The sequence below is a fragment of the Phoca vitulina genome, unplaced genomic scaffold, assembly GCF_004348235.1.
Source record: "Phoca vitulina isolate PV1807 unplaced genomic scaffold, GSC_HSeal_1.0 scaffold1, whole genome shotgun sequence".
In the NCBI taxonomy this organism is placed as follows: domain Eukaryota; kingdom Metazoa; phylum Chordata; class Mammalia; order Carnivora; family Phocidae; genus Phoca; species Phoca vitulina.
In genome coordinates, this window is record NW_022589704.1 from 76,819,373 (window position 1) to 76,843,494 (window position 24,122).

The 24,122-nt window shown below is 38.5% G+C and overlaps 1 protein-coding gene across 2 annotated transcripts in view; it reads left to right on the forward strand.

Moving 5' to 3' along the window:
- Positions 1 to 3,563: 3,563 nt before the first annotated feature.
- Positions 3,564 to 24,122, forward strand: part of STAM2 (signal transducing adaptor molecule 2) — a 46,771-nt gene continuing 26,212 nt past the window's right edge. For both annotated transcript variants that reach the window (XM_032410469.1, XM_032410478.1), the window contains exons 1-4: positions 3,564 to 4,026; positions 21,141 to 21,225; positions 23,487 to 23,562; positions 23,678 to 23,776. In XM_032410469.1, coding sequence (XP_032266360.1) covers positions 3,987 to 4,026; positions 21,141 to 21,225; positions 23,487 to 23,562; positions 23,678 to 23,776 — 300 coding nt within the window. In that variant the 5' untranslated portion in view covers positions 3,564 to 3,986. The remainder of the gene's footprint in view (positions 4,027 to 21,140; positions 21,226 to 23,486; positions 23,563 to 23,677; positions 23,777 to 24,122) is intronic.

Sequence of the window (24,122 nt, forward strand, 5' to 3'; positions counted from 1 at the left end):
GAACTTAGATTTTGGGAGAGTTCCCACAATTCCCCTGTAAGCATGGCTCATGGTGCCTAAACTGTTTGTACAAATAATACAGTTTATGGTGAACACTTGCTTTCCTTCTGAGAGTCTAGAAATTTGGGTGCTTGTTAGCTAGAGGGTACCTGTGTGACTAGTCCTTAATAAAAATCCTAGGCATTGAATGTGCAATGAGCTTACGGGCAGACAATATTTCTGGTTATCACAACTTATTGCTAAAGAAATTAAACATGTCCTGTGTGACTCCACTGAGAGGGGACTCTTGGAAGCTTGTACTTCTGGACTTACCCCAGGTACCATTTCTCTTTGCTGATTTTGTTTTGTAGCCTTTCATTGTAATAAATCATAGTCATGAGGATGACCAAATGCTGATTCCTGAGTCCTGGCAAATCATTAAACTTGGGGGTGGCCTCGGGGAACCTTGACACAGCTGGATTGGATCCTGGGGAAAAAAAGAGGACATTAATGTAAACATTGGTAAAATCCAAATAAAGTTTGGAGTTTAGTTAATGGCAATGAGCCAATGTTGGTGTTTTAGCTTTGACAAATGTATCATGGAACTGTAAGATCTTAACAATGGGAGAAACAGGGTGAGGGGTAAATGAGAACTCTCTATACTATCTTTGTAAATCTAAAATTATTCCAAAATAAAAAAAATTATTAAAAAAGTAACAGGAGGGATGGGGTGGCTGGGTGATGGACATTGGGGAGGGTATGTACTATAGTGAGCGCTATGAATTGTGTGAGACTGATGAATCACAGACCTGTACCCTTGAAACAAATAATACATTATATGTTAATAACAAATTTAAAAAAAAGTAACACTCAAACAAAATGCTTTGGAAATTCATAAAAAAGACTATACCATTCATATACCATTCATCAGAAAGAGAGAGAGGGAGAGAGATTATCTAAACTGAAACACAAAGAAAAAAACGAGAGAGAGCGAGTGAGAGAATGCAAGCATTTTATTTATTATAGCCACAGGGACAGATTGTAGTTTAAAAAAAAAAAATCAAACTCAGGATCCAACTGTGAGAGTAGCAGAATTTAGAAGGTTGAATTCATAACCCATAGCTTGTCTCCTAAACTAAAGTCAGGGCCTGGAAGGGAGAATAATGAGACCCTGAGATCTAGGGTCACTTGCCCTTGCTATGGGATAATGACCTCCCTTTGAAAACCATGCAGAAATCTCACCTGAGAAGATGCCTTCCAAGATGCTAGATTCCCTTAAGATTTGCCACAACTATCTCCAGTGTTTCTAGACCAATAACGAGAGTCAACTTTCATCATGGCCTTACTGGAGGAGCACTGTCCCTGTTTTGGAATAAAAAAGATTGTTCACCAAACATGCACTGGCAGAATTGGAAGAACACACCTGGCTGGGGATGGATCTTGGTATATGTTCAGGGAATGTGCTCTGAGGTAAGGATATTCTAGATCTGTTGAGTGTAAATCCAAAATAACCAAGAAAACCCTAAAGAACTGAATTGAACTGAAATTGATAAGATTATTTTCTGTTACCAGGGATCCCCTGTTATAGGGGCACAAAAGAGGTTATATCACAGAAAAATGTAGAAGTTGCATTTCTTTACACAGCAGAATTTGTGAGCTGTCAGTGACATATCTTTTAATTCTTCAATAACTTCATCAGGTGAAGTTGCAATGAACAATCTTTGTCTCCTCTTGTTTCTAACACAGAGTCTGGCTCTTAGTTACTATTTAGAAATTTGCTAATTTAAGGAACTCACCAGGAGACTGGGTACACACAGAGAAAGGTAAATACCTATAGATTCTTGAGTATGCTTGCCGTTCAAGGTGAGAAGTGTCTTTAAAATGTGAATGCTTTCCAAAGGCTAATCCTCAGCCCTTTGTTCTTAGTACAAGCTCTTCTACAATATCTCTTCTAATGGCTTTCAAGTGCTGCAATAACCTGCTAAACTGTTCTGTGAGATTCTGCTACTTCAGATACATGGTGCATGCTGATGTCAGATTACCATCCAGATACTTTTTTTTAGTATGTTACTCTGCTGCTCAAATTCTTTAAATGAGGGACGCCTGGGTGGCTCAGCTGTTAAGCGTCTGCCTTCAGCTCAGGTCATGATCCCAGGGTCCTGGGATTCGAGCCCCACATCGGGCTCTCTGCTCAGCGGGAAGCCTGCTTTCCTCTCCCACTCCCCCTGCTTGTGTTCCCTCTCTCTTGTCTCTCTCTCTCTCTCTCTCTCTCTCTCTGTCAAAAAAAAAAAAAAAATCTTTAAATGAGTATTTAGGGCCTTACATGCTAAAATTAAACCATCTTAGCTTTTGAAGGCTCTTCCCAATCTGTTTCCTCTTTATCTAGTCTTATTTTCCATTCCAACTCTAAGTCTTAATCCTAGAAAGTTTCTAAACATATCTTTAACATCCTAGGTTCAGTGTTTTTTTTTGAAAACCAGCTCCCTTCACCTGCAAATCTTTCTTATTTGTGCACCAAGTTTATAGAACATGCAACCACCTTTCTGAACTATTTCATGTGTAAGGGTTCTCTGGTTGTAAATGCTTTTATTTGACCCGTTGTCAAAATGTGGAAATAATTCTTAACACTTAAAAATCATTGAAAAATTTTTAAGTTCTAGTAGGGCCCACACTTCAACAAATGACTAAAGTTTACTAGCAGCCGCCATCTTTGGATATGTGTTGTTCAGTTGGATAGTCACAACTACATTGGAAAAATATTTATTGAGCACCCATTACTTGCCAGACACTCTTCTGGATGCTGGGGATAAAGCAATGAACAAAACTGGTCATGGAGTTTATATGCTAAAGAGGAGGGACAGAAAACATAAGTAAATTACATATTAGGAAGTGATAAATGCTATAGATAGAGCAAGCAGGGGACAGGGTTAAGAGGGATAGGACTTAAGACAGATGGGACTGATGGCATCTTGAGCTCTTCATTTGTTTTGACCCTGATTTATTTGGAGCAGAGGCATTGTAAAAAAAAAAAAAAAAAGACATGTCATGTAGGTTGTCTAAAAATAAAATGCATTTAAACTTAAAAAAAAAAGAGGGATAGGGAATTTCTGGTTGGGAAGCGCACCTGCACTTTTCTATTCACTTAAATAACTGGCTGGCTCCTACGGAAATTTGATTTGTGGCCCCTATCAGGATTCTAATACACTGTCTTACGCATGCTATACACTGGCCCTAAAGAACTGTCAGCAGCTTGAAGGCAGGAAGTGTGTGCCTCATTCGTCTTTGGATTCCCAGAGTCAAGCAGTGTTTTCAGGGCGAAAAGTTAGGGAATCCCCACAGAGCTATAGTTACTTCGGCCACTGCTTTCCAGGGTGGTTATTCCAACAGGGGTTAGACGCCGAGGCTCCATCCGTTTCCAGGGCAACCGGACTGTGACGCAAACGCAGCCACTAGTCTGCCCTCGAGGGATCAGACTGCATCTTAGGAACGAATTAAATGAGCGAGAACGAGATCCTCTGAACTCGGAAAACGCCGCACGACCACGCCCCTTCAGTGTCGCCGCCCGCAAGGCGGCTTCCGGGCCTCTAGGGTCGCCCAGTTCTAGGCGCGACAACTTCCGGCCCCGAAGGTCCCCTGCTCCGTGGCTTGCCGGGGTCCTAGCGATGGAAAGGTGGCCGCGGCGGCCGCCTGACACCCCCCCTCCCCCCAACGGAAGCCTGGGACAATGGCTGCTGCCTTTTCCGGGGAGGCGGCGGCGACAGGAGCGCTGAAAGGGTACGCACGCCGGCGGGAGCTCGTTCCGGGAAGAGAGTTAGGCCGGAGCGCGGGGGTGGAGTGCGGACCCGGAGCTGGCCCGTCAGGCGGGAGCCGGGCAGGTGCGGTGGCGGAAGTGCGAGGACGCGGTCGGAGCGGAGCCGTCTAGGAAGCGGCGGCCGTGGGTCACCCAGCCTGGAGCAGCCGCCGCCCCACAGCCAGACCGCAGCGATTAGGGTTCAGGCGACGGAAAGATGCCTCTGTTCACCGCTAACCCCTTCGAGCAAGACGTGGGTAAGTGCTGGGCATGGGCTCGGGCCGCTGTTTGTTTTGCTAGAAAGTGGGCGGCGGCGACTCCGGGGACTGGAAAGCCAAGCAAAGGGAGAGAAGGGGGCGGCGCCTCTGCCTCGCCGCCCGGATTTTTCAGGGGGCTACCTTGACGCGTCGCTAGCGGCCTGGGGCGTGTCTCTTGTACACCTGAGGTTGGAGTCCCCGAAAGAAGATTTTTTTTCCCTCGCCGAGCGCCGGAATAGGGAAGAGCCTGTGGCTCGCTGGGGACTGGACCAAGTAAGCAATTGCGGAGTTGATGATAAAAACTTCCTGCTCCGTCTACAATTGGTTCACCACCACTCCCTCCCTCAACTTGTAGATGATGCAGCGGTGGAAAGACCCTGCTCTCTGAGGCAGCCCAACACTAGAGACCTCGACTTGCCTCCATTCAATAGGAAAGCACTATTTCACCTCGGTCCTCTACAAACGCGTCCAAGCTCTGAGAGCACAGCTTCAGAATTTATCTACAAAGGTTCGAAGTGTTACTCTCTATCCATGGATGGCGCAAGTGCTCCGAGATGTTTTGTCTTAGGGTATGAAAAGGAAAGCCCTAGGATCTCAAAATAGTTTAGAACAACTACTGTCTTATTTGTTGGAGTTGTAAGAGCGATGTTTTTAGTGACTGTTGAATGAAAAGAAAGATGATAGGATATGAGAACTTATTTTGGGCACTAGAAGAACAGTAAAATAAACTGGCCTTCCCCCCAGTGACTCCTAAGGTCCCAGTGTGGCTTAGTGGATCACAGTTTAATATTACTCTAGGAAAGGAGGCACTGCTGTTCAAACAGAAAACACTGCGGTGTATAGATTATTTCATTGGCAGTGCCACCAATCACAGCTTCAAGGACTTGGTAGTTCAAGTATGATTGAAGTCACTATCCAAAAGACAGTTTGAGGATAAAAGGTCAAGTTTGATTGAGGCCCACCAGTAACAACAACAACCAACAACAACTACTACTACTACTTCTTTTTCTTCTTCATCTTTTCCTTAAGGGGAGTGCAGGAGAGAATATCTCAAGTAGGCTCTGCGCCCAACACAACCTCGATCTCATGACTCTGCGATCATGACCTGAGCTGAAAGCAAGAGTCAGATGTTCAACCAACTGAGCCACCCAGGTGCCCCCCACCAATAACTTCTTTTAGACATGTGAATGGGGGACACCTGAGTGGCTCAGTCGCATGGGCCTTCAGCTCAGGTCATGATTTCCAGGTCCTAGGTTCCAGCCCTGCATCAGGCTCCCCACTCAGTGGGGAGTCTGCTTCTTCCTCTCTCTCTGCCCCTCCCTACTGCTCTCTCTCTCAAATAAATAAATAAAATCTTTAAAAAAAAAAGTCATCTTCCTGCAGGCAGAATTGCTGTCAAGAAAGGAGGAGAGAGAGAGAGAGAGGATAATGTCAGTATCTTTACAGAGAAAGCAAGTTGTCATTTGTCATTTGTATCTTGTCATTCAGCATTTTTGTGAATTATTTCTGTCATATTTGTAGATTTAGTTCATTAATTTTAACAGTTGTGTGTGGTATTCCACTGTATGGATATACCACATTATTTGTTCATTCTTCTATTGATGGACATGAAGTTTTTTCCAGGTTTTTGCTATAGACAACAGTGCAGTGAAAGTTCTTACTCATGTTTTCTTGTTTACGTGAGTGAGAGATTCTCTAGGGATTATATCTTGAAGTAAATTCCTTCATCGGGCTCCCTGCTCAGCAGGGAGTCTGCTTCTCTGACCCTCCCCCCTCTCATGTGTTCTCTCTCTCTCATTCTCTCTCAAATAAATAAATAAAATCCTTAAAAAAAATACAGATAGTGCAGACTTGCAAAATATTAGTGCAGAACTGTCTTTCCAAGTGCATGTGGAAGATTTTACTCCCACCAACAGTGGCAGTGAAGTTCTTTCTTGTTCCACATCCTTACAAACCCTGAGTGTTGTCATATTTTAAATCTATTCCAAGTTGATGGGTGTGAAATAGGGCAGTGTTTTCATTTCAGCTTCATTGCTAGTAAAGTTGAGCATCTTTTCACATATTTCGTGGTTATTTTGTTTTCTTTTTCTGTAAATTACCTGCTTGTTACTTTTACTTACTATTCTGTTGGATTATTTTGTCATACTGAATTTTAGAGTTCCTTATACATTCTCTACTAATCTCTTGTTGGTTGTGTGAATTGCAAATATGTGTCTCAGTTTGTTGCTTTTTATTTTCTGATGTCTTTTATTAAGAAAATTTAGGATTTTTAGAAAGACTTTATTTACTCATTTGAGAGAGAGAGAGAGAGAGAGCATGCACGAACGGGGGCGGGGAGGGGGAGAGGGAGAAACAGACTCCCTGCTGAGCAGAGAGCCCGAAGTGGGACTCCATCCCAGGACTGAGAGACCATGACCTGAGCCAGAGGCAGATGCTTAACCAAGTGAGCCACCCAGGCACTCCAAGAAAATTTAAGTTTTAATTCATTGGTACTGTCTTTCTTGATTTCATTTTTCTTATTTTAAGCCTTCTCTACCCTGAGGTTATAAGGATCTTGTCATATTTTTTTCTGAAAGATTTTTAGAGTTTTGATTTTCACAGTTAGGTCTTTAATCCACCTGGACTTGATCTTTGTGTAGGGTCTGAGGAGGAATTTGATTGGATAATCAGCTATAGTAGACAGTAATTTATTGTCTTATCACTACTTACTGAATTGTCCTTTCCCCATGATTTTGGAACACTCTTTCATACAGTACATTCCTTATATGAAGCCTGTGTCTCTGCTTTTGGTCCTTCTACACTGTTCTCTGTCTATTCTGCCACCAATACCACATTTAAATGTCAGTGTGGCCTTGGGCAAGCTCCCCTGTTTTGTTTTTCTTCATTTTCATAGCCTTAGCTGTTTTTGGACCTTGTTCTTTCATATGGGCTTATGATCAGAGTGCTATAATCATAAAAGGGAATTTCTTTTATGCTGTTTTAGCATTTAAGAGAAAAGACATTGTAATTTATATTTTTGTTTCCTGTGAACTGATGATGTTGATAATTAAAAGTAAATGTTTTATTCCTTATAATAATAATTAGTTCTAAGCTTACTTAGATTATAGTTTGAAAGTAAGGCAAGAGGGCAAGAGGATGATTTTTCTACAAGTAAATATGCAACATAATACTATAGCCATGTTCTTAGGTGGATGTGTCCCTATGCTGCTTTTTTTGTTTAAATGAAAGAACCTTAAGGGTGTTTTAAGTGTTAAAAGAGTAGACCTTGTTTATAGTATGTAGTATAGAATATCAGACTCCAGTTACTTGACAACTTATAATTCTAACCATCTATCACTTAGATAACAAAATAAAACTTAAGGATATATAGTTTTTTTTAAATCTCCTGTTACTTTTTTTCTTTCCTTGGTTGCCTTGTGTCCCCAAATCTAACCTTCTCCCTTCCCCCTCCTTTTGGTTTTTCATTTTGTCTTTTACAAAGTTTTGTTTCTTTTTGTTTGTTTGTTTTTAAGATTTTGTTTATTCATTTGAGAGATGGAGAGAGGGCACGAGTGGGGGGGGAGGGGCAGAGGGAGAAGGACAAGCAAGCAGACTCCCCGCTGAGCAGCCACGGGGGGCTCAATCTTAGGACCCCAAGATCATGACCTAAGCCAAAGGCAGACGCTCAACCAACTGAGCCACCCGGGTGCCCTGTCTTTTACATAAAAGTGTCTAAAAATATTTTTTGCTCATAGTCTTCTTTCCTATTTCAGTTATCCGTCAATCAGCAACATTTGTCAAACTCCCTTGGTGAGCATATTGTTTCTAGAAACCAGAGACATTTTGGTATTGCTCATCCTTTTCCCTTATCCTTTCCTTTTTAGGACTGAAGTTCACATTGGCTTATTGGCATCTTCAAGTCTTGGAGTAATAAATCTTGCTTCCCATCTTTTAGACTACCCTTAACATTATTATTTTTTAATTTTTTCTTAAATTCTAGTCAGTTAACATACAGTGCAATATTGGTTCAGGAGTAGAATTCAGTGATTCATCACTTATATACCACACCCAGTGCTCATCCCAACAAGTGCCCTCCTTAATACCCATCACCCATCTAGCCCATCTCCCACCCACCTCCCTCCATCAACCCTCTGTTCTCTATCATTAAAAGTCTCTTATAGTTTGTTTCCCTCTTCCCCCCCCTTTCCCCTTTCCATATGTTCATCTGTTTTGTTTCTTAAATTCCATATATGAGTGAAATAATATGGTATTTGTCTTTCTAAATTTTTTTAATGGACCTATAACTGCTGATGTCTGAAGGATAAGCACCTCTGTACGACACTCTGTGGAACACTTAATATTTCTTTACCACTGAGACTTGTTTGTGACAGCTATCACTGTTCCATTCAAGGAAGATTTTCTTTAGTTTCCTCTAGTTAAAGAAGGTTGAAAACTGAAGATCCCATGAAGTATTTACAGTTCTGACTGACTTTTAATGCAATCTCAGAAGTTGTTTTTTAATAGGTCTTTTATAAAAGCATGAAGGGAAATGATGAATTAAAAATTTTTATTATGTGCAGTATCCCTATTTAATATAATTTTTGAATGATAGCAACATATAGGGTGAAAAATTTGTTTGCTAGTGAAATTTTTATTGTAACTAAAAACTCGACAGGCTCTTTGGTCAGTAAATATTCTTTTATGAAGCATTTGTTTATTAGTTTTCACATGCAACATGAGAATTGTAGAGACTCAGGATTTAGGTCATGTGAACTAAAAGGGATTTTTAAATTGTTATCTGAAGCAGCTTCTTTTGCCTTTTATGTGTCATGGGATGAATTATCTTAACATTCTCTTCTAAAAGCTCTGCTTAAATCTAGCAGTGCATGTTTTGGTTTTCCTACTTAGTGCTATGCCCTTGAGGGTTGAAGGGGAAGAACTTTTTTTTTGACATTGTTGTCTTACTAAGCTCTGTTACTCCACTTGATAGTGAATAAATATTTGTATTTGGTTTAGGGATTGAACCTAAGAAGGTCAGTGTGACACATATCAGACAATGCCCTCTGAAAATCAGTGTTCTGAAGTGTACCACCTACTTATTTTTAGCTCATATTACTTCAATTTCATGTCAGAAATTTGTAAGTACCTGGTGGTGTACTCTTAAGAATTTTAGTCATTCTAGTGTTATCTCATTGTAGTTTTAATAGGCATTTATCTGATGACTATTGATGTTGGACACCTTTAAATAAATTTATTTGAGGGGCCTCTGGCTGGCTTAGTCAGTGGAACATGCAATTCTTGATCTTGGGGTTGTGAGTTCAAGCCCCATGGTGGGTGTGGAGCTTACTTACAATAAATAAACAAACAAACAAATAAACGAATAACCTCTTTTTTGAAGTATCGATTTTTAAGTGTTTCATCCATTTTCCTTTTCACTTAATTTTCACAGGTCCTCTTTTAAGCCTGGCAGCCATTTTAATCTCCAAATAAGAACATGGATTCAGATTGGAATCTGAGCCAAGGTGAACTACCTAGAGACCTTAGGCTAGTAAGTTAGTTTCAGAGCTGTGTGTGTAGAAGGCAGGTCTTCAGTATTTAATGGGTGATGTGTATACTTCACAGATGCATGCAGAATGTGCATGATGATTTCCTCAGTTTTTTGCAGAGGTCATGTGATCCCCTGTCCAGTCTAACTGCTTTTGATTTCCCATCTATGACATTTTAGCTACTTTGGAGACTCATTTTTCCTTTTCTCCAGCCATCTTGCAGGATATCTTGCAGGAAGCTATGAAGCTTCCTGATAGGTCTATTACAATAAAAATTATGCTTAACTACATGTCTGTTTCTTCCCTATTCCCTAATGTAAGAGTGTTTGTGGAAATGAGCATGCCCATTTTGTGGAGTTGGGAGCGTGCATGGGTGTCACCTGACAGGTTTAGAGAGGGCATGTTGGAAGTATCAGCCAGGAAGAAAGTGAACTTGCAGGAATATAAAGGCTGGTCCTAGACCTTTTGCCTTTTTAATAGATGGTTTACAATATTACAAGGCAGTAAAAGATGATTTTGATGTGGTTTTTCCCCTCCTTCCTAACTGTCCTACGTGCCCCCCAAAAATGCTAGTGAAGTGTGAAGTCAAAAGACTGTCAGTCACTCTTCTGTATTCCACCATATTGAGAAGCTCTTAAATATATTGTATTTTTAGATGATGTGGATGTAAGTTAGATGATATTAGATGGTCCTTTCCTTATAAACAAGACTTGAATTTGCATTTGCCCTATTCAGTATATTTAAAATATTTGTACATAGGGAAACTGAAAACTAACTTGTTGGGAAGAGTTACTTTAGCAGTTTTTTTTTTTTTTTAATATTTTATTTATTTATTTGACAGAGACATAGCAAGAGCAGGAACACAAGCAGGGGGAGTGGGAGAGGGAGAAGCAGGCTTCCCGCGGAGCAGGGAGCCCGATGTGGGGCTCGACCCCAGGACCCTGGGATCATGACCTGAGCCGAAGGCAGACGCTTAATGACTGAGCCACCTAGGTGCCTCACTTTAGCAGTTTTGAACAAAAATTGTGCTCAAGCAGCAGTTTGAGGATACCCTGAGTCAAATGCCCCAGACTGAAGTCCCTGTTTAACTACTTACTAGCTGTATGTCCTTGCGCTAGTTTTCTGTGTCTGTTTCCTCATCTATAAAATGGGGAATCCTTACTTCATTTGATTGAAGTGTAAGTGGTTTAGCATATATAAAATGTTTTGAAGCTATTACGGTTGTTCTTAATTCAGTTATTACCTACCATTCAGTACTCAGAGCTGTAAGTTGGTTTTCATTTTAGAAGATAATGAACGGTGTAAAAAAAAAAAAGAAGAAGATAATGAACAGTTTATTTTAAGGTAGAATTTATATTACTGCTTTCCCCAGAGTAAACTAAAGATTCGCATCAATGAAATACACCCAAACCAACCAAAACATTAAATAAGGAGGGAGGAGTAAATGAGAAAATGTATGCTAAACCCAGATATTCTAGAATGCTAAGTGTGGTTGTTATTAAAGTCAGAGAAAGTGATGAAATATTTATTATCTATCAGGTTGAGGTTTTTGGACATAAATACTTTAGTCTAAATTTACACAAAAATTGTGTGGTCTAGAAACTTAATAACAAGTATATATAATTATTTTAATCATTAAACATGTATGACTTACTTATAATAAGACTTATTTATATATAAATTCTTCATAGAAAGAATTGGCTCTCCTACATTTTCAATAATTATTTAGGGGGTGCCTGGGTGGCTCAGTCGTTAAGCGTCTGCCTTCAGCTCAGGTCATGATCCCGGTGTCCCAGAATCGAGCCCTGCGTCGGGCTCCCTGTTCCGCGGGAGGCCTGCTTCTCCCTCTCCCACTCCCCCTGCTTGTGTTCCCTCTCTCGCTGTCTCTCTGTCAAATGAATAAAAATAAAATCTTAAAAAAAAATAAAAGATCAAAAAAATATAATAATTATTTAGTTCATAATGAATTGGTCCAAAGAAAGAACATTTTTGTATCTAGTAAAAGCTGTGAGCTGTGGTTTCCTGTTAGATGCCAAAAATGAATTCTAATTCTAGTCATTTACTTACTTTCCATTTTCTAGTTACTGCTAGAAACTGTTGAAAAAAATTTTTTTCCAGTTTTCTCCTAAACTATAATTTAAGGTATAAAAATAATTGGTCCTTTCTGTATTAATACATAAAAGACAATTTTTCCTCTAAGATCTAAGCATTGCTTAAGTCACGTCTCAAGATATTGATATGTTGGGACGCCTGGGTGGCTCAGTCGGTTAAGCATCTGCCTTCAGCTCAGGTCATGATCCCAGGGTCCTGGGACTGAGTCCTGCATTGGGCTCCTTGATCAGCAGGGAGCCTGCTTCTCCCTCTGCCTGCTGCTTCCCCTGCTTGTGTGCTTGCTCTCTCTCTGACAAATAAATAAATGAAATCTTTAAAAAAAAAAAAAGATACTGATATGTTGTATACTAATTATAACAAATTTGTGTATTCTTTGTTATAATGTTAATTATTTATATTCCTGATTGTTAATTTCCATGTGGTTGGGTATTATACTTGGTCTAATAAAAAAAAAACAAAAAAAACATTGTATTTAGAGAATATACTGTGTATATTGTCCTAAATTATTTCCAGGTTTTGATAGTTCCATGCGCATTTGAGGAAGGATTTAAACTCTGCTTTAATGTACAGATAGTCCTCATTTTATATAGTTCCAGTATGTGTGAATTTAGTTACCATGTTTTAGTTAAGTAACACCAAACCCCCCAATAAGAAGTCTTGTAATACTCTGAGCATAGAACCCAGCCAAGCATACCTAGATTTTAACTATAGGACTATGAGGAGGGTAATAATGGGTGGTGTTTTATTTATTTTTTTTTTTAAAGATTTTATTTATTTATTTGAGAGAGAGAGAATGAGAGAGAGAGAACACATGAGAGGGGATAGGGTCAGAGGACGAAGCAGACTCCCTGCCGAGCAGGGAGCCCGATGCGGGACTCGATCCAGGGACTCCAGGATCATGACCTGAGCCGAAGGCAGTCGCTTAACCAACTGAGCCACCCAGGCGCCCTGGGTGGTGTTTTAAACTACTAACTTGGAGTAATTTGTTACATAGCAAGTTTAAAAAGTTAGTATTATACTGAGACTGTTCAGTTAAAATTTTTTTATTCTTCAAATTTGATAACTGCTATTGATTTTTCTTTTTTTTTTTTTTTTTAAGATTTTATTTATTCATTTGAGACACAGAGATACAGAGAGAGAGAGAGAGCGTGAGCAGTGGGAGAGGCAGAGGGAGAGGAAGAAGCAGACTCCCCGCTGAGTCAGGAGCCTGATGTGGGACTCGATCCCAGGACCCTGGGATCATGACCTGAGCCGAAGGCAGACGCTTAACCATCTGAGCCACCCAGGCGCCCCTGATTTTTCTTTACATTCACTGTTTCTGCAGTCTCCAGTCTGTTTTGAAGCCCATCTCTAGTGAATTTTTTTAGTTGATAATCCTACTTTTTAGTTCGAGAAATTCTAATTTTATAGTTCCCTTTTCTCTGCTGAGCACTCACCATCTACTTACTTATTATGACCATCTTTTGCTTTAAGTTCTTGATAATACCTGCTATAAAGTACTTTTTTTTTTTTTTTGCTAATTCTGATAATTATGCTATTATCTTTTTTATTATTATATTTTGATTATGGGATACTTTTTCGTATACTGGTGATTTTTTATATTATGCTGTTGGTGATGATTATTCTTTGTAAGAAGACTAGGTTATGTTGTCTTTCTTTAAAGAGTGTTGAATTTTGTTCTGTCAAGTAGTTATATTATGGGAGGATCTTTTAGGTTTTTGTTAGGTTTGATTTTCTTTGTGAGGCAGGCCCATTTTGATATTGTACTAAATTACAGAGGACCTTTACTCTCTTTTTGTGTTTCAGTTGAATGCCTGAAATGTTCTCTCTACTCTAGTTGGGGGGAGTATTAGTCCACTTGGGCTCTATAACAAAATACGTTAAACTAGATGAATTCAACAACAAGTTTATCTTCTTACGGTTCTGGATACTGGAAGTCCAAGAGCAAGGTCCCAGCAGGATTGGTGTCTGATGAAATGTCTCTTCCCTTGGATTGCAGATGGCTGCCTTTTCATTGTGTGCTCACATGACCTCTTCTTTGTGCTTGTATGGAGAGATAGTGAGATATAGTGAGCTCCATGTTGTCTCCTCTTATTAGGATACTAATCCTATTGGATCAGGGCCCCACCCTCATGACTTCCTTTAACCTTTAGATAAAAGCTCAGTCTCCAAATACAGCAACACTGTAGGTTGAGTCTTGAATATCTGAATTTTGTGGGGATACAAACGTTCAGTCCATAATAAGCAGGAACTCCAAGGACTCCATGCACTGCCAGACCTTCCAGCCCGATAGTAGGTGATCTCTGCTAGACTTCATAGAGATTCAGATTGCCTAGCCCTTGACCAAGGACCCATGTTAAATCCCAGAAATTTGGTGCTCAGATATTTGGTCTGTTTATCCCAGCTGCTCTGCTTGGGCTAGTTCCCCTTGTGTTGGGACAGGAGAGTGTTCCCAGGCAAAATCTTGGGCCATCGTGGGGCCTTCATATTTCCCTTCCCTCAGAGATCTCAGACTGCACTGCCTGTTATTCATTTCCTGAACACAGTTGCCTCATATATTGTGGCCTGTTTTGTACTTTTTTTTGGTAGAATAACAAATCTGGTAGCAGATACTCTGCTGTGGTTGGAAGCAGACCAGTCATGAGTTTTTATTTCCAAACATAGTAGGAGGAGCATTATAGATGTCTTATGAGCATTTTTCTTTTATATAATTAAGTTTTAAAAATTACTGGTAGAGCCTATTTCATTAAAAGTTTTATGGGTAGACTTGAATTGTTTTTAAAGTTGTATGCTGAACATAATGCACCGTGTAGAGGGGGCGCCTTTTTGTTCTTTATAGGTATTGATGGACTGAATGTGATATTGTTAGAATCTTTGTGAAATATTTCAGTGTATTTGAAGCTCTTTATATGCAGTAATCAAAACCTGGTGACGAAACGTTATGACTTACACCCACCAACCCTGGAAATTTAGCATGTAGGCCCCAGGAGGGCTTTTTAAACTCTCTCTCCTCTCTATGCATTTGACACAGGATAATGTGAGGTATGGCCCTAACACTGGGCAAAGTGACAATGCTGTACAAGAATGGTTCCTTAATTATAATATTTAAAATTTTTTCCAGGAGTTTAAAATACTCCTAAGTACATAATTTAACTGTTATTTAGTTCGCTTGAAAAATGAAGTCCTTTTTGGCAGGCCATTATAAAGTCTTCAGATTTTTTACTCTTTTAAAAGAGTAATTGCGAATCCTGTATTTGTAGAGCATAAACTATGCTGGATAGAGTATTCAAATCAGGATTTTTCCATTTTCTATAAAAATTAAATCAAGTAAAAAATACTGTTTAGGTATTTTTGAAATTGTTGGAAGCGTTTTTGGTAGGTCTTTAATAGGTTTCACATTTAATTGTGTATCACAGGCTGAAATTGAAGAAATAATCATTAAAAGTTGAGTTTTATCAATAATAGGTAGGTTATTAGATGGTCTAAAATCAGACTCAGATCTTTGTACTCATGCATATGTATGTGTACTGGCAAAATTTGATAAATGATGATGCTGGCTTCACAGGTCAAAGAGGAAATGATAGATCCTTGATTTTGGAACTGCTGACAAATAATTAGTAAAATATTTTTCTGTCCCTACTTCATTCCATTTGCCAAATGAAATTCCAGAGAGACTAAAGATTTACCTATAAAAGAGAAATAATACATATTCAAAAGATAATATAGGTGAATATTTAATCTTCAGGTAGTTCTAAACACTGTACCAAATGATACTATAGAAAGAAAGAATGATCTGTACAGGAAAAACAAAACCCTATCAAAAACAAAAAGAGCTTAAAAGCAAAGAAAAGATGAGCATGAAGCTGGCAAGTCACATATAATACATGTGATTTGCTCTTCAGACTCTAGATCAAAGTTCCCTATATATCACAGCACAAGAAGCCCTTTGCTTCCCTCTTAAGACATTCCTTTCCCTACTTACCTTGTCTCTTGGTTGAGAGTGCCAAAGGTATTGTCATTCCTCTTTAGTAAATAAAGCAGGGAACTGGAACCTTATAAAGCCCACTAGTGCTATTGCCTTTTGTTGCCACATGATGTTGCTAGTGAAGTTTGATCCTATGCAGCCCCTTTGGATGTTTGCTTAGCAAACTTGCTGGTCCAGAAGCTCTTGCTGGTCCAAAACTTTGTACAGACTTCAGTGGTGCCACATTGGGCATCGTTGTGCCCAGGGTAATAGGATAGGGAGGAGCAACCGTCATTCATTATTCATCAAACCACTGTTTGCTGAGTACCCTACTGTGTGCTCCAGATACTTGTTTATGCACTAGAAATAATAATAGTAAACAAAACAAAGAATTCCTGCCATCATGGAGCTTACATTCATTTTGGGGGTTGAGAGGAAGAGAGGTGGGGCAGAGACATATAATAGACAAAGTATTTATGCTATGCAGCATCTGTAGAAGGGCCTCTGCATGAAATCCTGACCTCTTTTAATTATTTTACATTTATTCTGTGGGGGCATCAATATGTATGATGATACCAGTGAGTATAACAGAGAGCCTGAGGGATTTAAAATCACAGTGTGTTGATAACTTCTCACTAGCTTGAGGAGGTACTTTGTGGCCACTGTGTATATAATGATACAGCATGCAGTTATTAAAAAGTATTGGTATAGGTTTATATTTATGAACATAGAGAGATGTTTATATAAGTGGAAATGCAGCTTAGCAAATGATGTATTTAGTATGATCACAAGTATTAGTGGGAAATACTTTTTCTCTACCTCTGGTTTCCTTCTTGAGAAGGGAATTCCGTTAGTGTCACCCTAAGTGTGCTCTTTCTCCTTTAAGTCACTTCATCTTTGATGTAATGACTTATCTGATTGGTAAATTTGAGAGTAGTTAGCCCTACGGATGCACTTCATTGATGTGTAGGAGCTAGCTAGTCTTTCTACAGCCGTTGAGTGATTTTTCATCTCCTCCTCTATCATATAAGCTGTGCAGGGGCTTACCTCTGCAGGGAGAGGTCAGCCTCTGTCTAGTGCTAAAGCATGCCCACCTCTGAGGTTCACTATCAGCAAGCCCATTTGTCTAGTACACCTACAGCTTCTATTAGTAATAGCAGTGATATTTTATTATTTGTTTCTCAACTTGTTCATAACTTTGGCAGGGAAAGAGTTATCAGCTTTGGGGTGCTCTTTTTGGAGCCACCTCATACATGATTCTGTTTTATGTAGCTTTCTATGTGTTTTCAGTAGTTTTCCATGTACATGTAGAAAAAAGTCTGGAAAGATAAGCATCATAGTTTCAAAAGAGGTTGGTAGAATTAGGAGTTTTTTTCTGGTCTGTACTTTTGAAGACACTGCATTTATTAGGTGTGTCATTAAGACATAGTTAAGTATTTTAAACCTCTAAAATATACAGCATGGTCTGACTTCCCATGTAGAAGAATTAGTCATCTTTGTACAAGGGAAAAAGCTGGACCTGAGTAGATATGTTTCCACCTCATAGTGTGGTGCTTGAGTCTAGAACTTACGGTAGGCAAAAATGTATTACTGTTCTAAAATCTCTGGCTTGTCATTTCAACACATATGTCACAATAATTGCTTTCCATCCATTAATAGTTCAAGCAATTTGGATGGATTTTAAAAGTGAGCTCCTGATTTCAAGCTATATTACAAAGCTGTGATCACCAAGACAGCATGGTATGTTGTGCTGTCTTGGTGATCACAAAAACAGACACATAGATCAATGGAACAGAATAGAGAGCCCGGATATGGACCCTCAACTCTATGGTCAAATAATCTTCGACAAAGCAGGAAAAATGTCCAATGGGAAAAAGACAGTCTTCTCAATAAATGGTGCTGGGAAAATTGGACAGCTATATACAGAAGAATGAAACTTGATTATTCGCTTACACCATACACAAAAATAAACTCTAAATGGGTGAAAGACCTCAATGTGAGACAGGAATCCATCAAAGTCCTAGTAGGCAGTAACCTCTTCAACATTGGGCACAGCAGCTTCTTTCAAGACATGTCTCCAAAGGCAAGGGAAACAAAAGTGAAAATGAACTTTTGGGACTTCATCAAGATAAAAAGCTTCTGCACAACAAAGGAAATAGTCAACAAAACAAAAAGGCAACTCACAGAATGGGAGAAGATATTTGCAAATGACACTACAGGTAAAGGGCTGGTATCCAAGATCTATAAAGAACTTTTCAAACTCAACACCCAAAAAACAAATAAGTCAAAAAATGGGCAGAAGACATGAACAGACACTTCTCCAAAGAAGACATACAAATGGCTGACAGACACATGAAAAAATGTTCATCATCATTAGCCATCAGGGAAATTCACATCAAAACCACAATGAGATACTACCTTACACCAGTTAGAATGGCAAAAATTGACAAGGCAAGAAACAACAAATGTTGGAGAGGTTGTGGAGAAAGGGGAGCCCTCTTACACTGTTGGTGGGAATGCAAGGTAGTACAGCCACTTTGGAAAACAGTATGGAAGTTCCTCAAAAAGTTAAAAATAGAGCTACCCTATGACCCAGCAATTGCACTACTGGGCATTTACACCAAAGATACACATGTAGTGAAAAGAAGGGCCACATGCACCCTAGTGTTCATAGCAGCAATGTCCACAATATCCAGACTGTGGAAAGAGCCGAGATGCTCTTCAACAGACGAATGGATAAAGAAGATGTGGTCCCGGGGCGCCTGGGTGGCTCAGTCGGTTAAACGGCTACCTTCGGCTTGGGTCATGATCCCAGGGTCCTGGGATCGAGCCCTGCATTGGGCTCCCTACTCACGGAGAGCCTGCTTCTCTCTCTCCCTCTGCCTGCTGCTCTGCCTGCTTGTGCTCTCTGTCAAATAAATTAAATCTTTGAGAAAAAAAAAAAAAGATGTGGTCCCTATATACAATGGAATATTATTCAGCCATCAGAAAGGATGAATACCCAACTTTTGCATCAACATGGACGGAACTGGAAGAGATTATGCTAAGTGAAATAAGTCAAGCAGAGAGTCAATTATCATATGGTTTCACTTATTTGTGGAACATAAGGAATAGCATGGAGGACATTAGGAGATGGAAGGGAAAAATGAAGGGGGGAATTGGAGGGAGAGATGAACCATGAGAGACTCTGGACTCTGAGAAACAAACTGAGGGTTCTAGAGGGGAGGGTGGTGGGAGGATGGGTTAGCCTGGTGATGGGTATTAAGGAGGGCACATATTGCACGGAGCACTGGGTGTTATACACAAACAATGAATCATGGAACACTACATCAAAAACTAATGATGTAATGTATGGTGACTAACATAATTTTTTTTTAAAAAAGTGAGTTCCAGCATTTAACTGAGGTTAACTGGATTCTGTATTTCTCTTTCCTACTCGCAAAGTTGGCTAAGCCTGTTCAATTTGTGGCTTCTTTTATTATTCCTTGCCTTTAATAGAGGAATAGCTCTAGATTTCTACCATCTTTCCTGCTTATTATGATAGGCCTATATGAATATAATACTCAGGTTTGGCCATATTTGAAATTATAAATTTATTAAAAAGGGAAAAGATTAAACAATGTTTCTAAAGTGGTAATTTTTATATCCCTATCTAATAGCAGAAAAAAAGTATTTCTTGATTTTAAAATTTTATAAAAATAGAGTAGGGACACCTGGGTGGCTCAGTCAGTTAAGCACATGCCTTCGGCTCAGGTCATGATGCCAGGGTTGTGGGATTGAGGCCCGCATTGGGCTCCCTGCTCAGTGGGGAGCCTGCTTCTCCTTCTGCCTGCCGCTCCCCTCTGCTTGTGCTCGTTCTCTCTCTCTCTCTGTCTCTGACAAATAAAATCTTAAAAAAAAAAGTAAAAATGCAGCGTAATGCAGTCATTATATTCTCATCATGCTTTTTTAAAATTTTACTTTTTAATTTTTATTTCAATTATGAAATGCTTCAGACCACAAAAACATGCTGAGAATAAAATAATCTCTAGATATTCCGTGCCTAACTTAATAAGCAAAACTTTATAAATAAAAGTAAGCCCCTGTATACCCCCATCCTATCTCCAGTTTGATGTTTACCACTATTACGCATTTTATTAATATTTCTACTACCTATATAAGTATCACTAGAGAATATAGAGTGTTTTCAAATATTTTAAAACTTTATATGAAACATTCATATAGAGTGAGAATGTAAAATGGAACAGCTGCTTTAGAAAACTGTTTGCCAGTTCCTAAAAAAATTAAGCATAGAATTACCACACAACTCAGCACTTTTCTTAGATATATACCAAGGAGAGAAGTATGTACCACACAAAACTTGTACAGAAATGTTCATAGCAACATTGCATTATTCATATTAGCCAAAAAGTTAAAAAACGAAACAAAACTCAACAACAACCAAATGTTCAGCTGGTGAATGGATAAATAAAATGAAGCATATCTACAGTGGAATATTGTTCAGCAATAAAATTAACAAGTACTGATACATGCGTCAACATGGATGAACTTGAAAACATTCTACTAAATAAAAGCTAGTCACAAAAAGCCATATATTGTATGATTCTCTTTATACGAGAAGTCCAGATTAGGCAAATTTATAGAAATGGATTCATGGTTGTCTAGGGTGGGGGTTATGGGGGGACATTGGGCTGTGACTGCCAATGGGTATGGATTTCTTTTTAGGGTGATGAAATGTTCTAGAATTAGATAATGGTGATAGTTGCACAAGTCTGTGAATATGCTAAAAAATCAAATTGTACACTTTAGACGGGTGAATTGTATTGGGATGTGAATTATATCTCAGTAAAGCTGTTTAGAAAGTTTATGTGAATGTTATATATTCTACTATTAGCTTTTTAAACTCAGTATAAACCAAATCATATTTTGGGCTTTATACATTTTTGTACATTTAGTTCTGTATAACTCATTTTCACATTCAACTGTATGAATTTACTGTATTTTATTAATCCATTTTCCTTTTTTGCTCTTTAAAAGCAATGCTTTTGTGAACAGTCTAATCCATATTTCCTTATATGATGATATATTTTTATTTTATTTTATTATTATTATTTTTTTAAGTTCAACACAGGGTTGAACTCACATCCCTGAGATCAGGACCTGAGCTGATATCAAGAGTCAGACACTTAACTGAGCCACCCAGGCGTGCCAATGATGACACATTTTAAAGGCTTTCTTCCAAATTAGAATTTGATAGGATTATTGATGATTTGTAATTTATTTAGTGTTATTTAACTATTTAGAAGACATTTTATTGGCATACCTTAGAACATTTAATTCATATAGTTTTAAAATTTAAAGTTGAAAGTAGTAAAATTACTCTGTCTTCTGAAGTTTTTCAGTTTATTTTATATTTGGCAAAAGAAAAGGGCTTCTTAACTACTGTGCCTTTCTTGGTATTTTATTGTCAAGTGTGACATGTCCTAATTTTTGTGTATGCTGATATCTTATAGAAAAAGCCACAAATGAGTACAACACTACAGAAGATTGGAGTCTTATTATGGACATATGTGACAAAGTTGGAAGCACTCCTAATGGGTAAGAGTCCCCGTCATGCCCAATGAATGTCTAGGAGCTTCATAACCTGTGTCTCTTTCCCCGATGTAACTTTGAAAGGAAAATGGAATTTTACTCTTTACTTTTGGGGGACAAAAGTTAAGAGATCCTGATGGCCAGATTTATGGGATTAACCTCCTCCTGAAAGAACAAGGGGAAAGGGTTCAGCTGAAAACCTGAGATATATAAAGCTTTGACGCACTAGGGACACATGTTAACAATGAATAGACTAGTTATTTAGGGAATTCCCCTGTGACTTAGACATGTATGGGAGTCTTTTAATAATGAAGTAGATAAATAATGTATGTAATAGAGTGAAGAAGCCCTTCAATAATGAGTAGGTAAATATAATAACATCATTATGAAAAAGTGAATATAAATAAGGGTGCTTTTGTGGGGGGAATGTAGCACATAAGCTGAACTGATTATACTTTAGAAGACTGATAAAAGCATTTAACATTACAGCTTTTCAGGGTACCTTCATACATGTTTATACTTACACCTTTGAAGACTATGTACCTTGCACTTTTTTTTTTTAAGATAAGAATTTGCTGTCTGAACACTAAATCTGTCTTGAAGAAACAAGAAGATAATTTATATGACATAGTTCTCTTGTGTTGATCTTTTGGAAATTATTTGGCTCTTTTTTAAAATTTTTATTTAGATTCACTTAATTAACATATAATGTATTATTAGTTTCAGAGGTAGAGGTCAGTGATTCATCAGTCGTATAATACCCAGTGCTCATTACATCACATGCCCTCCTCAATGTCCATCACCCAATTCCCCCATTCCCTCACCCCCTTCCCCTCCAGCAACCTTCAGTTTGTTTCCTATGATTAAGAATCTCTTATGGTTTGTCTCCCTCTCTGATTTCATCTTGTTTTATTTTTTCCTCTCTTCTTCTATGATCCCCTATTTTGTTACTTAAATTCCACATATGAGTGAGATCATATGGTAATTGTCTTTCTCTGATTGACTTAATTCGCTTAGCATAATACCCTCTAGTTCCATGCACGTCGTTACAAATGGCAAAATTTCATTTTTTGATGGCTGAGTAGTATTCCGTTGTGTGTGTGTGTACCACATCTTCTTTATCCATTCGTCTGTTGACAGACATCTAAGCTCTTTCCATAGTTTGGCTATTGTGAACATTGCTGCTATAAACATTAGAGCGCAGGTGCCCCTTTGGATCACTACATTTTCAACTTTTTGAGGAACCTCTCTCTATACTCTTTTCCAGAGTGGCTGCACCAGCTTGCATTCCCACCAACAGTGTAAGAGGGTGCCCCTTTCTCCACATCCCCGCCATCTGTTGTTTCCTGACTTGTTAATTTTAGCCATTCTGACCGTTGTATGGTGGTATCTCACTGTGGTTTTGATTTGTATTACCCTCATGCTGAGTGATGTTGAACATTTTTTCATGTGTCTGTTGTCCATTTGTATGTCTTCTTTGGAGAAATGTTTGTTCATGTCTTCTGCCCATTTCTTGACTGGATTTTTTTGTTTTTTGGGTATTGAATTTGATAAGTTCTTTATAGATTTTGGATATTAGCCCTTTATCTGATAAGACATTTGCAAATACCTTCTCCCATCCTGTCGGTTGTCTTTTGGTTTTGTTGACCGTTTCCTTTGCTGTGCAAAAGCTTTTTATCTTGATGAAGTCCCAATAGTAGTTCATTTTTGCCCTTGCTTCCCTTGCCTCTGGCAACGTGCCTAGCAAGAAGTTGTTGCAGCTGAGGTCAAAGAGGTTGCTGCCTGTGTTTTCTTTTAGAGGAAATTATTTGGTTCTTGATATTGGAATATACAACCTTTGCAACAAGCTCCTTCTTTTTTTTAGAGTTCCGTAGTTCTATGAACAAAATATTATGTGGAATCATTTTACAGATGTATTCCTTTAATGAAGTAAAGTTTGCAGGATTTTTTTTTTTTTTAAAGATTTTATTTATTCATTTGAGACACAGAGATACAGAGAGAGAGAGAGAAAGCATGAGCAGGGAGAGAGGCAGAGGGAGAGGGAGAAGCAGGCTCCTCTCTGAGCCAGGAGCCCAATGTGGGGCTCGATCCCAGGACCCTGGGATCATGACCTGAGCCAAAGGCAGACGCTTAACCATCTGAGCCACCCAGGTGCCCCAGGATTTTATTTTTAAATTTAAAGTTATTTGATAGTAGAATGCCTTATATTTTTAATGTTTAAGTTGAAATTCTAAATAAATGCTTAATATTCTTCATTTTTTTCTTAGAGCAAAAGATTGCCTAAAAGCCATAATGAAAAGGGTAAATCATAAGGTTCCTCATGTTGCTCTGCAGGCGTTAACTGTAAGTAAAAGTCAGCTTATTATTTGACCCAAATTTTAAATGTGTATTTATTTCAGTAAGTTAAGTAAGATAATATCTCAACATTTGTATATTGATTTTTTATTTTAATTAATAGCTTCTTGGGGCTTGTGTGGCAAACTGTGGAAAGATATTTCATTTAGAAGTATGTTCCCGTGATTTTGCAACAGAAGTACGTGCTGTGATAAAAAATAAGGTAAATTTTGAGAAGAAATTTAAGTCATTAAAAAGTACATATACTGTCTGTCATTTTAACTATATATAGCATTAATAAAATTGTATTATGAATGAAATCACTTTTAGCTAAGTTTGAAGTGAAATAAACTTCCTGTTCTAAAACTTGATGTTTTCATTTGTAGCACCAAAAACTGTTTTCCTTCCCAAAGCGTATATACTTGTGATAATAGCTAATCTTTATTTAGAGTTAGTAAACAGTCACTGCTTTAAGGGTTTTACATGGACTGTCTTGTTTAATGCTCTTAATAACCCTTAAAAGTTAGATTCTCTTGTCATTCCTATTTTATAAATGCAGAAGCTGAGGC